General features: G+C 27.8%; 1 protein-coding gene across 3 annotated transcripts in view; it reads right to left on the bottom strand.

Moving 5' to 3' along the window:
- The window catches only part of LOC119680750 (protein lap4-like), a 69040-nt gene extending 54826 nt beyond the window's left edge, over positions 1-14214 (bottom strand). For all 3 annotated transcript variants that reach the window (XM_038093711.1, XM_038093712.1, XM_038093713.1), the window contains exons 1-9: positions 14084-14214; positions 13272-13517; positions 13012-13179; positions 12579-12945; positions 12416-12467; positions 7122-7196; positions 2098-2321; positions 1769-2020; positions 18-97 (exon numbers count right to left, since the gene is read on the bottom strand). In XM_038093711.1, the coding sequence (XP_037949639.1) occupies positions 18-97; positions 1769-2020; positions 2098-2321; positions 7122-7196; positions 12416-12467; positions 12579-12945; positions 13012-13179; positions 13272-13517; positions 14084-14118 (1499 nt within the window). In that variant the 5' untranslated portion in view covers positions 14119-14214. The remainder of the gene's footprint in view (positions 1-17; positions 98-1768; positions 2021-2097; positions 2322-7121; positions 7197-12415; positions 12468-12578; positions 12946-13011; positions 13180-13271; positions 13518-14083) is intronic.
- Positions 14215-17272: the final 3058 nt, after the last annotated feature.

The raw sequence follows: 17272 nt of genomic DNA, 5'->3' as shown, positions 1-17272 counted from the left end.
AATTATTTCTGTCTTACCGTCTGTGTAACTTCATCGGTCTTTTATAAAAATCATCTTCTTCACCATCAACTTGGAATCCCACTCGTCGTTCTGATTCCTAAAATAATAAAATAAAAAATATTTATAAATATTATTAATTATGTATTAATTATATTATTTTATTTAATTTTTTTTAATATTTATTTAAATACAATTTATACAAGGTTTTGTTATTATGAATATTTATATAAATAAATAATTATGATTATACTATATTTATATTATATACAGTATTTTTATAAATTATATTGCTTTCAACAATTTAAAAATTGAGTTTCTGGTGTGAGTTGTAGAAAAAAAAATATTTATTATAGATTAGAACCGTTAATAACAGAGCCTATTTCAACAACATTATTGTTGAGTGTGTACGAACTCAATAGTAGGTATGTTAACCGATTAATGTAATGCTGAATATATAACAACATAACAGTATAGCAGTATATATAACAGTATAACAGAATAACTCATTTTTCGAAGTTGCTTTCTGTTAAAAAGTTAAACGAGTGTAAGAAAATGTTTATATGTTAATTATTATCGTTTTATAAACATTAACATTATTATTAATATTAACTTTCTTAATATTGTTATTAACATGGAAATTATTAACATTTGCATTTTTATTAACATTGGAATTATTAACATTTGAATTTTTATTAACATTATTATTCAAAATTTAGCTTTTCTTTAAATATCTATGATTTATAATATATCCGACATGACCTATTTAAGTCATCCTCTTATATAGCGTAAGTTATGATTTTAATTAATTTAGTCACTTGAGACCATTCCGATTTGGGTTACTGCGTCTAGGGATTCCGGTTTATTTTATATATTTGCAGATATTTCAAATTTCGCTTCATTTCTTTTTGGATATTTTCCATAAACGATTTTGCTATTATGAGAATCCTAATAAATAAATAAGATCTACGCTAGATACTATATTTTATAAAGCCAAATGATTAGTGACATGACACTATCAACATTGTCAATACTGTTATAAAATTATAAAATTTCAACAGAAATGGTTGTTTTCTTGACTGGCATATTCGTTATTATCGTTGTTTAAAAATTCTGTTATAAACCTTTTTTAAAAAAATCCATACAAAATTCTGTTATAAGATATTCATAAAAATTTATTTATATGAATATATATAACAAATTTAAATTTGTTAGCAAATTTCTGCATAAAACTGTTATAATAAATTTGTTTTGAAACTGTATTAAAAATTGTCAATACTGTAATAAAATTTTAACAGAAATGGTTTATATATTTACTGACATAATCGTTATTATAGTTTTTGTTTGAAAATTCTGTTATAAGTAATTTTTACAAATATTGATAAAGAATTCTATTATAAAATGTTCATAAAATTTCTTATATATCATTTTTATATTCTTAATTCTTTGTAATAAAATTTCTTAAAAAAACTGTTATAGCCACTTTTGATTTGATATTGTATTAAAAATCGTCAATACTGTTATAAAATTTTAACAGAATTAGTTGTTTTCTTTGCTAACATAATCGCCATTATCGTTTTCTGTTATAAATTCAGTTATAAGTAACTTTTAAAAATTTGAATACATAATTCTGTTATAAATAATTATTTATAATTATATTATACATTTATTATAAAAATTCTGTTATAATTTTTTTTTTCCCATCACTACATTAAAAGAATGTTTATAGTATTATAAAATTTTAACAGAAATGGTTGTAATCTTTACTCACATAATCATCATTATCGTCTTCTTCATCGTTCGTTACTGCTGCAGTTGGCGCTACAACAGCAATCGGTTCACGTTTAGCATTAGTATTGTTTTGTTGTTGAGTGGTGGTGGGTTGTGTTGGTGCTGTTTGTGTTTGAGGTGAAATTGGTTGTTGGTGATTTTCATAAGCGGTTTTTGCCTCTGCTGCTATAAAGTCTGTTGTAGTAGAATTAAGGTCCATCTTACCACTAACAGGTGTGACTACGGAACTTTGCTGTAAATTGAATGCGTAAAGAAGTAATAAAAAGGAAACTTAATTGAAATACATTACAAATATTTATGTATATTTACCTCTTCGGAGAGAGTATCCAAATTGGGCCCCTCATCATTACGGCTACGTTCTTTCGCGAACAACTTGTGTGCTTTTGCCTTCAATTCCTTGGGATGTGGTGTGTTTTGGCGCACAAATGGTGTGTCCTTCTCGTGTGTTGAATCTTCAGAAAACTTAACGGAATGTGTTCTTGTGGCTTCACGCTCTTCCCAGCCTTCAGAGTCGCCGGATTCCTGCTCGCGTGCTGGTACAAAATAAACAAAATATTTAATATTTAAGATTTCTTTCTTTATATTTTTTTTTGTATTGTTGATTTTATTTCAACTTCATGCATTTTTTTTAACAAATTGCGATTATGTGTAAGCGTTCAAATAACCAATAAAGCAGCTACAAAGCATACAACAAACGATTTTAGTGATTATTTTGAATTAATATTATTTATTAAGCGATTTATGATTTAGGGAAATTTTTTTCTTATTTTTTTTTTTTATTTTTTTTTGATAAATTTTTGGTTGGTTATATTCTTGCAAACTATTTTACTAAATAATACAATAATATAATCTGATGGCCATTTTTTAGTAGTTTTCTAATTTGCGGTTTATGCTTTTTGATTAAATTAAAGGCTTTGGCTTCTATATGCTTCTATTTGGAACCAGCAACCAATTTGCCTAAAATGTATATGCACGCAGGTCGGTCGACTAATGAAAATATTAAGTGCTCAAAGGGCACAGATGTCAGCACACACCACCTTGACGACGATGTGCGCGCCACCTAATGAATTCAAATGAAATGAAATGAAATAAAAAGTTTATATTATAGTCAGGGTCACTCTACTTATTTAAGATTTATGTAAAATATAATTTTATTACATGTAAGTTACGACATACGAAATATGTGACTAACTGGGTAACACAAATTAGACAATACACTTACCTACAGCTTCAGATTCAGCTTCAGTCACTTAAAATGAACGCGACGAGACGAATTAAATTAAATAATTTGCATAAAAATTAAAGACTTTTAGTTTGAATTTTTATTTAAAACTAAAAACTATAGAGTCGAGTAGAAAAGCAAGCCATAAGTTACATGAATTAATAGAAACAATGTCCACATACAAGAACTTTTTCTCACAAGTATCTCATATCATCGCTACCCAGTACGCAACCCAACCCAGTGCTAGATTTCTGTCATATACTGGGTGGGTTCTGTTGATATTCTTCGGAAGTGGTTTAGATCTATTCTATACATTGTTTCCTTAAAACTTCATATCGGCATTCACTTTGAATTGTGTTTTTACAATAAAATTCGGCATCGACCTTGGCATCGATGCGATGCTGTACTTTATGTTCCGAACATCAACAATTTTAAGTTTATTAGCGATGATAATTTCAGTTTAATGAGTGGGAAGCGGAGAGGTTATGCAGTGTTAATTACCTTCTAATTTAATTGTCTGTTCACATGAGTTTAGTGAAATATTTATGGAATTTGAAATTAACAATAAAATTTTAATATTCGTACAACAATCATAAAACAGTTCGACGGAACTGCAATAAATTTTTGTGTTTCTGTATTTTAGCAAAATTATGAATAAGAAAATACTGTGTCGATATTAAATGTAATTAAAAATATTTATATTAAGAAAATATTAATATTATTATATATCAAATACATAATACAAACTTTGTCGCCAATGCTTCCAAAAGAAGCCAGAAAGTTCTAACAAATAATCGGACATATGCCCTTCGCAAAGCTGTAGAAAGTTAAGTAGAGAACTCAGAGCATTAATGAACTACAACAACAAAAATTCATTTTATATTATTTTAATTAATAGAATTTTTGACTGACCATACAGTTCGAGACTATAATATATTATTGAGAAACTATGAAGTTCTACGAAGAGAAAGGGGTGATAGAGTGAGTAGGATTTGTAAATTAAGCGCGAGAGGTAGAAAGAGAAACGAGGGAAATATATAGTGCGAGAGTGAAAGTAAAAAAGAATGAACAGAAGAGAGAGCGAAAACCAATAATATTAGTCACCTACATCTTATTGTGATACTCTATATGTAATAACTTCTTATTTAAGAGCTGTAATAGTGATTCTTCTCTGTTATAAAAGCATATATACTATTGTGAAATAGGAAGACGACTCGATGAATGGTAGATCTATTGTATAAGATTATAGTAAACGGAAGGAAAGGGTTTTAAGTGTTATTATTTCGTTACATATTAGAAAAAGTTAAAATCTGTAAAAAGATTTAGATCTATAGATTGAATGTTGCAATGGAAACTTACTATCAAAGATGAATTGCATGACTTTATAATCAAAAAAATGTCATTATCAAATTAATTTCTTCAACAGTTTGGTAATCTTTTTCTATTTGTGAGTGCGTTATTTTAATGTTATTTTGATATGTATGCAATGATGATGTTTAGTATAAAAGCTGAATACGTGGTTTTATAATTACAACAATTACATAATTCATACTATTAATAGTAAGCATGCGAAATTAAATGAGCTGCTTGCATTAACAAGAGGTGTAGTTATGCGAATGGAAGCCGCCAGCTTTAACTCAATAACGACATCCGAGAATAGAAGAACGAAAAAGGACCCAAGTAGTTTCATAATCTACTTCGGCTAATCCTTCACTTCAGTGGGCCACTTACTGTCCCAACGTCTCACCATATATATAAGCATGCGAAATGGGAAGCCAATAGAGACCAGCAGCGATGGCGTGCGCTTTCCGAAGTCATTTATTAAATTTGAGTATCGATCGTTATTCTTTTCGAGATTACATCTTTCGTGTGGATTGGGTTCGTATTAAAACTTCGTTCTCAAGATTCATGCCAATGTTATGAACCTGTGAGATAACACATTCATTACAAGTAGGAAACCTTTCCTTTATTATGTGTAGAAATAATTACAGTAGTTTTTCTCTTCTTTAAAGAAGAAGAACAACAACATTGAGGGACAATGCTGTGTCTTGTGCTGCCCCTGAAGAGAGTTTTCTATATACCAGGGTAAATCAAATTCTATGAACAAGCTCAACTATATCTCTTGATGTCGTACTCTAAACCTCATTCGGTTCAATGAATGACAAACGTAGGTACTCGTCTCATATCCTAACAATCACGCATAGATGAGATAGGTCGAAATTACATTTGGGATTTAACAAAATCTGCAGGTATCGTATCTTTAATTTCATTTTAAGAACGTGGTCACCATCAGAAATATGTCCAATTAAGAAAGCTTTTATCCAACTAGGCTGTCATTTTTGTTATTCACTTAAATTAATTGTTTCACCGCATTGGATCTGTGCAGTCCGCCAAGGTCTGCTCGAACACTTTTCTTGAGATATTTTTAAGTACTAATGCACTTTTAGAATTAGAATATATTGTGAAAAAGTATTCGGAGTAACCAAATTGAATATGAAATTTTCTGAATAATTTCGAATTAGTGGTTCAGGATTAGAAAGATTTTACAACTGCGTAGTTATCGTCCGTTAACGTTTTGGTATCTTCTTTAGATGTTGCAACACAGGCAACATTATCATAAAATTTTTTGTAAAAAGCTGTGCTAAAATACCCATTAGAAAGATTACGTGACTATGTTGAACCCGGGTCCATAGTCGTCAGCACTTTTGAACATTTGAAGCTTCTGTAAAACCAAAATTCAACTCTTTTTGTTCAAATATACATACATTATATGTATAACAATTAAAATACATAAAATTGTAGATAGATAAACAGAAGCATAGGCAAATCTATAGGTCTATAAATAGAGAGACTCAAAATGAGGGTTACAAGTTTAATATTTTTTAGCTTATGGATTGAAATTTTGTTATTAATAACAAACACGATCAATTAGAATCCACCCATTCGCCAATCCATTCTTGCTCCTATACAATCCCGTATACATGGGTCTAAGTAACCCCTTTCATGTTATCTGCTTTATAGGTCTTGGCGGGCTACAACAACAACTAGATATAGAGCTAGTACTAATATTAAAAACTTAGATAATTTATAATTTAGATAATATTTTGCTAGCACAAATATTAGATCTATATTAAATCTATTAAATATATATATTTTCACAGAAAAGATAACACGAAATTATGAAAATTGATTACGTAGATGATTTCTATATGTTGTTCTTCCGTATCTTTTCTGGAAAAGTTGTAGCTGTTCTTCTTTTAAGTGACATGATAAATAACAAGTTGGTTGTTTCTGTAATAAAATTATTATTTAATGAAAATAAATTTCCACTAAACACCAAATTCAACTCAACTCCGTTACAATTTAGATACTACAATTTTAACAACTACAATTTAGTAGCAATTTTTACACGAATTACGCATAAATTATGTTTGACTAACTTTGAGTGAAGAGCTCGAGCTCTAATGCCTTGAAATTTTAATTTGATAACGTATGCTTTGGCAACTCAGACTACATATCAAAATAATAATAATAATAATATTAAGTAAACTGGAATGTAAACCGACCGAAATGTAGACGGCAAACGAGAAATAAAATATGTGGCTCTTTATGTGGCCAACGCCTTTAAGATTACGTCACCCGGCACGGAGAAGTCTTGAAGACGCTAACTTTGGACACAAATGAAATACTAAAAAAAAAACTATTAGCAGCGGAGAACGTTAGCATTTAAATAAAATGTGAAAAAGTATGTTAGTGATAGGTGGGTATTAATTACAGTAACTAGAGCTATGAATCTCAACTACAATCTAGACATGAGCACTTAATTAGCTAACTTTGTATCTATGGTACATATGGCATCTATGGTATCTATGGTAAGTGCATATGGCGATCTGTCGAAAGAAATTCACATTCGTCTACGAAAACGTGCATATACTATTTAAGCCAGTGGTGTGCAGGCAGCTTAGTTGAGCAATCCAAAGAAACAAAACAAAAACAGAGTGTTAATTAGTTACTATCTTTAGTTAACAGTTTAGATGCTTAGATATTTGGCAACGCAATGCGGTTAAAGACATTAGCCATTACTCAAAATTATGCAATACAAGCAGCAAACCTTGTTGTTGGTAAATGTGGAAGTCCGTCGAATCGAATTTCTCACTCGATCTGTAAAGCTGACCCGGTGGATAATCTTATCGCACATTTTTGCAATATATTCGGTAATATTTTTTTTGATATTTTTTTTTGTTTGTTTTAATTTTTTTAATTATTAGCAATTTTAAGGCATTTTTTATATTATATTTTTTTTTTAATTTGTAGCAGGTGCAGTTGTTTTTATTTTGTCATGAATAAGTTGTGCATGAGTGAAAAATAAACAAAATTAATAAATTTATTAAAAGCGTAAAATGTAAATAAATAAATGTATTTTTAAGTTAAAAAGTAGTTTTAAAAAAATTAATTCAATTAATAATAAAAAATTTAATTAAAAAATTAACCCATCCAACCCATTGCAAAATCGGTGTCAATAATGTAATCTATAAGCGTTGCGCGGTGCTTTATTTGCCAATGTTTGAGGTTGTGAGAGCGTATCTGTATCTGAGTGTGTGTTTGTGAACGAAAAGTGGCTCGTTGCATATCTTCAAGATAGTAAACGTACGTTTGGCCCTAAACTCAATTTGTTATCTTATCACAAAAGTTAAGCATAAAAATATTTTTAAAAAAAGAGAAAAAAATCTATTATTTGGAAAACTGTCAGCAAAATATTTTATTGCACAACATTTCCAAACAAAGAGTTGAACAGGTTCAATAGCAAACAATTACTTAAATTTATTATAAAGATAATGTGTATACCATACAGCCGTGAATTTGTTATATACTTAAAATTTATAGAATGTTTTTTTTTACTGATTTTGATAAAAGAATTTTGTTGACTTAGTACCGATAAACATAATAATAACATAGCAAATATTATTAAAAAAAAATTAATATTTATATATTTTTGTGCGGGCTAATTGGTCAATGATAAATAATACACAATTTTTATATTATTTTAAACTAATATTTTATTATTACCAATATTTTATTATTACCAATACTTCGACTATGCTCTATAATCATCTTTCATAAGGCTACTAAAGAAATTTGTGTATTATTTAGAATAGACCATTTAGCTAAAACAATATATATATATATATACATTAACTTCATCAATTATCAGAAGTAATCAGAGGACTTATATGTTTAACAGTTTTGGATTTGGCATTAAATCAAAAAAGCATCTAAAAATTTAAAATCTAAATAAAAGCATATCTAGATCTCTTAGAAACATTACCAGATGGCATATCAAAATTGTGTGGATTGACGATTTTAAGATTTGATCAAAATTGTTTAAGGATTTAAAAGCCTATATAATTTAACATAGAATAAAACAATAAATAAATAAATAAATAAAACAATTAATAAATGAATAGAACAATAAATAAATAAATAATTAAAACAATAAATAAATAAATAACACAATAAATAAATAAATAAAACAATAAATAAATGAATAGAACAAGAAATAAATAAATTATTAAAACAATAAATAAATAAATAACACAATAAAAAAATAAATAACACAATAAATAAATAAATAACACAATATATAAATAATTAACACAATAAATAAATAGAACAAATAAATATTAAATAAATTAATAATTAGAAGGGTTTTCGAATAACAAAGAAAGAAATAAAGGACAAACACAAAAATTTATTTTTTAATTTTTATTGAAATTTGGCTGACCATACAACGCTGTTTCGAGTATTGCCAAGTACTCTTCATCAGTGGTCTTTGGGAATAATCGAATATTATTTAATTAGTTTATAGTCCGTATACAATTTGTTTGGACTGCAAGTGCCAGGCTTAGAACTCGTGCCTGTCAAATTAGAAGCGATGACTAATCGTGTTTATCCACAAGAAGCCAAGGCTGCACAAACTTTCAATGCTCAAGTTCCAGGTTTTATTGTCACTTATTTTTATTTAATTAGTGACAACAACCAACGCACTTGCCGTGCTTTTTAAATAAGAACGAGCTTATAAACTTCAGCTTTATTTTTAGAAACACAAGTTCAGCGAATTGAAAGTTTAACTTTTGGGTTTTGCCTATTTCTTTATTTCTTTTCAAAGCTACTCTTTTTGTAGAGACATTTTGTAATGCATATTGTTTTACTTACTATATGTAAAGCGACCATTTTGGTGCTTTTTACAAAGAAGCTATGCTATGTTATTCTACAAATCCGCTTTCGCGGTTAGGAAAAGTTGAACAATATTATATTTTAACATATTGTTCTTTACTTTTCACAAGTCTAATATTTGAATAAAGTATTAGTGTTACTATAAAGCTACGCTTTCTTTGTATGGGGACAAAGAAGCTTTATTAAAATTTAGAGGGTTTTCGAATAACAAAGAAAGAAATAAAGGACAAACACAAAAATTTATTTTTAATTTTATTGAAGTTTGGCTGACCATACAACGCTGTTTCGAGTATTACCAAGTACTCTTCATCAGTGGTCTTTGGGAATAATCGAATATTATTTAATTAGCTTATAGTCCGTATATAATTTGTTTGGACTGCAAGTGCCAGGCTTAGAACTCGTGCCTGTCAAATTAGAAGCGATGACTAATCGTGTTTATCCACAAGAAGCCAAGGCTGCACAAACTTTCAATGCTCAAGTTCCAGGTTTTATTGTCACTTATTTTTATTTAATTAGTGACAACAACCAAAGCACTTTGGTCAGCCAAATTTCAATAAAAATTAAAAAATAAATTTTTGTGTTTGTCCTTTATTTCTTTCTTTGTTATTCGAAAACCCTTCTAAAAATTTAATAAAGCTTCTTTGTCCCTATACAAAGTAAGTCTAGCTTAACAGCAACACTAATACTTTATTCATAAATTAATAATAAAATAATAAATAATAAAATAAATAAATAAATAATAATATTAATATAAATTAATAAAAACAACTAAATAAATAATAATATTAATATAAATTAATAAAAATAACTAAATAAAAATTAGTATTAATTAACATTAATATTAATACAAATTAATAAAAATAATCATAAACCTGCAACTTTAAAATGAATAAAAATAATTTGAAAAAAGATCACATATATATACAACAAAACAATCAAGGTCACAAATACATATTTATACAATACATACATACAGATTGTAGAGATATTATAATTTTATAAATACACATAACATAAAAATAAATACTCTGCAAATAATATAATATGAATTAAGTACAATAAATATGTATATATTATATATGTAATAAATAGCTATGTAATTATTAGGTAAATAATACTATATTTTCAATACCAAATAAACAAATTAATCATTTAATTAAAAAAAATTATATACATAAACAATCATTTCTTTTATGTTTCTTGAACAAACATAATTCATTAAAAAGGTTAAAAAAGTGATCCATAACTTAAAGATTATTTATTTCCATTCTTGCTTCTTCTTTACAAAGCACGATAATTAGGTATACATTAATATCTTCTTTAAAGAGAATGTGTTCCATTTTTTTTTTATTTCTTTTAGAGGACTATAATGCGTTGTTTTTGTCCTTTTTTTTAGACATAAATGTGTTCATCTACAATATTTGTGTTCTCCCTTTAATACGTGTAGTGAATCAAACATCTGCAAATTAAAGATTTTATGGCAGGAGCGACCGAAGTTACACATTTTTTAGATAATCCAGGATCATTATATTTTAAAGAAACTCAAAACGAAGGACTGATTCGGAATTTCCAAAATCACAATCTCTTTTAATTTATGGGAAGAAATTAAAATAACTAAGGTTCACACATTGTATTCTAAAGAAATTCAAACGGCTGATTTGTTTTCAATGTTTTCAAAATGACAATCTCATACAATTGAGCTGAAGAGAAAAAACAGGTTAGTAGCACGATTTCAGATATAAATGGTTTGGAGCACCCAATTGAGGTTACTATGCCAGAAACCTTTCATAAAGGTCACAATGTTGACTGATCGGTGGTTAAAAATGAGCAAGCTTGAATTGTAAGCCCAAAGCTGTAATGCTTTTAAGTAAATGTAATATCGATTCATTACTATTGACAAAGGATGTACTCACTGCTACATACCTCGGAGGAAGAAGAATCAAGCATTTTAAACAGTGACTCTAAAACCCAAAGTCATCAAATTTGCTTTAACATATTTTATTTAGAAACTTTATAACTAGTTCTCGTATAATATTTTATATTATAAAATACATATTTTATTTTATATTTTATCGTATATATTTTTTTCTAATATTTTTTATTAATAAAATAAATAAAAAAGTGACAAAAAACCTGGAACTAGAGCACTGAAAGTTTGTGCAGCCTTGGCTACTTGTGGATAATCACGATTAGCCATAGCTTCTAATTTTAATTTGTGCCATAGCTGACACGAGTTCTAAGCCTGGCACTTGCATTCCAAAGAAATTATATACGGACTATAAATTAATGAAAATTCGATTATTCCCTAAGACCACTGATGATGAGTACTTGGCATTACTCGAAACAGTGTTGTATGGTCAGCCAAATTTCAATAAAATTAAATAAATTTTTGTGTTTGTCCTTTTTTTCTTTGCTATTTGAAAACCATCTAAATTTTAAAATTAATAAAATAAAAATGCTGATAAAATAAAAATATTAATAAAATAAAAATATTGATAAAATAAAAATATTAATAAAAATAAAAATAAAATAAAATATACTGAACTGAACTGACTAGACGAACAGGCATATTTTTGCATTCTCAATAAATTCAAATGATTAATTGTTAGTCATCTGCTCAATAAAAAGATATCGTTTAGTTTATCAAAGCTTTTAAAATAAAATTGCAGCTTATCAGCTTTACTCATTATTAACGATTTGTTACTACACCAAAAATAACAATAATTTATTGAGTGATTGCAATTGCAGATAAGTTAAAAAAGTATGTGCAATTTAAACAAATAATGAATTCTACATAAAAGAGTACTTACATAAAATTTTAAATTTTATTACACTTAATAATAAAGTTGATTAAAATTAAAAAATTAAAAGAAATCTCAATATAATGCAATAAGAAAAATTTCATTAGAACCCCCTCCTTAAAATTACATGTTTGGATATAACTTTTTTCTCTTCATAAAGAGAATTAGAAATGATAATGGTACGCTGCAATCTAACGGATAAGAAGTATATCCCAACTTTATCTCATAACAAATACTGATGAAAATAGAGAATATAATTCTCATGGCTTACTATCTTGAAGATATGTGGAACCACTAAAACACCAACACCAAATGATTTCGGAATCGAATAATTAAAACACAATAAAAAAATAAAAATTTTGATACTCACCAGGAGTTATTGGTTGATATTCTTGTTGTGGCAGTAAAAAGCAAGTTAAAACCTTAAAAGAAAAAAAATAAAATAAAATATATTTAATTTTTTTTTAAATTTTTATGCTACAATACAAAAATAATTTTAATAATAAAAATTAAATGTCATAAATCAAACGCACCTGTTCGCCTGTTGCCTCATCCGTGTCAGGTTGAAATGTTAGCAAGGGTTGTGCTTGATTCTCCGACAGCCAAACAGCTTTGAGTTGTAAGTTCACCAACGAATAGGGTAAATATTGTAACTGATTTCCGGAAACATCTAAAACATGTAGAACACTACAATTTCCCAGTTCTGGCGGCAATTTTTTTAACTTATTATCACGCAAACTTAACACTCCCAAATTAGCACAATTGCCGATTTCTATTGGCAGATATTCGAGTGCATTACGATCGACATTAAGATTGCTCAACTTGGTCATACGCCCTATAGACGCTGGTAGTTCAGAAAGCAAATTCTCAGTAAGAATAAGTTCCTGCATGCTATCACAACTGTAATAATTATTTTTTTAATGTAGACAAGAATTTATTTTTATTTTTTATTAAATAAAAACTTACGCTCCTATTGTGTCATTCAATCTTTGTAGACGATTTTGATCCAATTTTAAAATCGTTAAACGACTTAATTTTGATATGCCATCTGGTAGTGTTTCTAAGAGATTTTGTGCCAAATCCAAATCCGTTAAATTTACAAGTCCACCAATTTCCTCTGGTAATTGATCAAGTCTACAAAAAGTTTATAATAGAATATATATATTTCATTATAAACATGATAAAGATATAAATATAATGATAATACTAAATAGTGAAGATCTTACCTATTTTCAGAAACATCGAGATAAGTTAGATTAGTTAGTAAACCAATTTCTGGTGGAAGTCTTTGTAACTGATTATGATCCAACCATAGTTCATGTAAACCAGGTAAATATCCTAAATATGGCGGCAGCTCTTCGATTTCATTATCACCTAAATCAAGTCGCTTCAGTTTTGTTAAATGATTTATGGATTCAGGTAAGTGTTTTAGCAGATTTTCACGTAATTCCAGAGACTCCAGTTGTGTTAAGCTGTAAATGATATTTATGAAATTTAGAATACTTGAAGCTCCGTTTAACTTATTTTCAACGATACTAGTTTCACACATACCTTATTTTATTATTTAAGAAAATAATATAAAAAAAAAAATATAAAATAAAATAGAAAGAATAATATAAAAGAAAATAGAAGAAATATATATAAAAAAATAGAAAATAATGTAAAAAACAATATAAAAAACAATATAAAAAATAATATTAAAAAACATACAAAAAAATAATATAAAGAAATAATATAAAATATATATGAAAACTAATATAAAAAATAATATATATAAAATATAATATATAAAAAATAATATAAAAAATATAATATATAATATATAAAATAAAATATAATGTATGAAATAAAATATAAAAAATATAATATAAAAAATATAATATAAAAAATATAATATAAAAAATATAATATAAAAAATATAATATAAAAAATATAATTAATATAAATAATATAATATAAAAAATATAACATAAAAAATATAATAATAATATAAAAAATAACACAATAAATAATTGTTAAATATAGAAGATATATTTACCTTCCAAAATCCTGTGGTAGTGTTGTTAATGACATATCATTTAAACCTAAAACGGTTAAATTTTTTAGTTGTGAAAATCCTGCAGGCAATCGAGGAATTGGATTTGAACTGAAATCAGCCACTTGTAAGCTCTGAAGGTGCTTAATGTCATCAGGAATGTCAGGTATATCTAAAATGAAAAAATAAAAAATACTTCATTAGAATAAATTCGTTAAACTGTTAAATACACAATACGCTTTTTGATAAAATATTCTATCAGTAAATAACTAGAAGGATTAAAATCGATTTTGTCTAAAAATAAACTATTCAATGTTGCCAAAATTGTGATTGTGGGAGTACAAAAGATTCAGTCGGTCATTTTTTCATTGAATTTAGATGTGTTAAAGGATAAAATGTCAAAATAACAAACAGTATCATACAATAAAGAAAAAATAAATATATATTTAAAATATGTAAATCATGTTATCGGCAACTAAAAGATTTGACTTTATCACGCTACGACAATCTGCAATTTACAGATATTCAGAACTATAAATAAACTTTATTTTATTAATATAAAAATTTAAAAAAAAAAAAAGAATAAAAAATAAATTAATAAAAAAATAATAATAAAAAAATATAAAAAAAAATATAAAAAAATAATAAAAACAAAATAAAAAAAAATAATAAAAACAAAATAAAAAAAAATAGTAAAAAAAACAAATAGAACAAAAAATAAAACAAAAAAATAAAAAAAAAAAATTTTATTGACATAATCTTAGTATAATTCCAGACTAATTTTATTAATTATAAATGTAGATACCTTCAATAACCATTACAATAAGTTAATTGTAATAGTCAGTCTTGGCAAAAAAAAACAATGTGGACACACTCCCCAGCCTATAGCTATCTGTAGATATATACGTTCAATTATTGGGTGTTTAAAAAAATCAATATTTATGCACTCAAAGATACTATATAAATGTATCACCATCAAAAAAATATAGATTTAGTGCCTTGAGTTCTAGTCACTTACAATTTACATATAAAAAAAAAAAAACAAGGAAATAGAAAACCACATCTTTACCATTCCAACTCAAGATTATATATTAGCCCATGATGATCATAGGAGAATGAAAGTGCTTCAGTTGGCTCATGGTGTGGTATCTGAACTGAACAGGTACATCATATTTTACACGAATATTTGGACATGAAAAACTTTCTGCGAGATGGGTGCCGGGATTGCGTATACTCGACTATAAGCGCACTCGTGTGACCACTTCAAAAGAGTTTTTCATGATGTTCAGCCGTAATCCGAACGAATTTTTGCGCTGATTTGTTACTGTGGACGAAACCTGGATCCATCACAATACGCCAGAGACCAAGGAACAATCGAAACAGTGGGTTGCTAGGGGTGAACGTGGACCAAAAAAGGCCAAACAGAGTCTGTCAGCTAACAAGGTCATGACCACAGTTTTTTGGGATGCAAGCGGTGCCATTCACATTGATTACCTCGAGAAAGGTAAAACGATCACCGGCGAATATTATTCAAAGCTTTTGAACAGATTCGACGTTGATTTGAAGCAAAAACTGCCGCATTTGGTGAAGAAGAAAGTGCTGTTCCATCAAGACAATTCATGTGTGCACACTTGTCTAGTCACGATGGCCAAAATCTACAAATTGGGATACGAACTGCTACCCCATCCAGCATATTCTCCAGATTTAGCACCCTGCGACTATTTTCTGTTTCCAAACCTAAAGAAATGGCTGGGCGGTAAGAAATTTGAATCGAATGAAGAAGTCATTATCGAAACAAACGCGTATTTTGAGAGCTTTGAGAAAACCTATTATTTGGAGGGAATAAGAAAATTAGAAAAACGCTGGACTAAATGTATTGAGCTAAAAGGTGATTATGTAGAAAAATAAAATGTTTATTTGCCGAAAAAAATTTGTTTTATTCAAAAAGTCACTGACTTATTAATACAGCCTTCTATTTAATAAGAGACTAAAAATTATTGTTATGCCTCAAGCTAGGATTAATATATATATAAAAGATTTTGCACATATGTTAGTAATATTTGTTTTCACCAAAATATACAAATAATTTTACCCAAAATCTATAAAAAAAATTATAAAAAGAATCAATAAAATTTATTGATAAACTCTAAACATAATTTACTTTTACACATTTTACATATTAATAACTGAACGTAAGGATAGGATAACAAATGTAATCTTCCTTCGTGTACTGTTTTGGACTTTTGTTTTGAAATATTTTTAAATCGAGCGCAACTGCCAATCATTTCATCAATTTACATGACACAACTTGTTGATTGAGTTTGCCTCGTAGTCATCGTAGTCATCGCAGTCATCGAAGTCATCGTAGTCGTCGCAGTCGTCGCAGTCGTTATAGTCATGTAGTCATCATGGTACACATGGAGCATTTACCAATAAAATATCTATACTAGAATTCAAACAAGCTAAAGGCAACCGACACTTTAACATTTTCATTAAATCCGATATGAAATTTTTATAATTTTAACAGCACTACAAACAACACCGAATTGATTGAATTTATATAGCTCAGTAAACAAGGAAGGCTATCAGCACTACTCATCGCCTATCGATAGGCGAAATAAACTCAATAAAATTTTTCATTTTCATAAAAAACAAGCAAAATTAACAGCGAAATTTAATAAAACTCTCGCACACCACAAATTTCAGTAATTCTTTTTGAAAAATCAAATTAAACAATTTAAGCTCCTCAATTTCAGATACTTTTCCCGTTGCAATAAACACACGTACTTCCCTGCCAGAGGATAGAGGATAGTGGATAGAGGATAGAGGGTGTCGCAGCCGACACATATTAAAGAAGAATAAAATAAAATTTACCGCCCAATATTTAACAAGAGGCAGAGAATGAAATTTGTTACAATGGATTTTCTATTGACCTAGTTTCATACACAGTTTGTCTGTGCCAGCCTTTATTTTAATTTTCTGTGGCAGCACTGACTGAATGTGTCTGGGTGGTAGCTGGTAGTTGGTAGTTGATAGGTGGTAGGTGGATTTAGCCTTTATCCTTTGTATTTCGTATTTCGTATATTGTATATTTTTATTAAACGTTGAAAAGGAGTTGTGCTGCGCTTTCCTTTCTGTAAACGTACACATTATTATCCTGCTTTGCTTTGTATGAAATTTTCCCTTATGCTG

The sequence above is a fragment of the Teleopsis dalmanni genome, chromosome 2 (assembly GCF_002237135.1).
Source record: "Teleopsis dalmanni isolate 2A chromosome 2, ASM223713v2, whole genome shotgun sequence".
Classification (NCBI taxonomy): Eukaryota; Metazoa; Arthropoda; class Insecta; order Diptera; family Diopsidae; genus Teleopsis; species Teleopsis dalmanni.
This window is presented reverse-complemented; position numbering and strand designations above follow the sequence as displayed.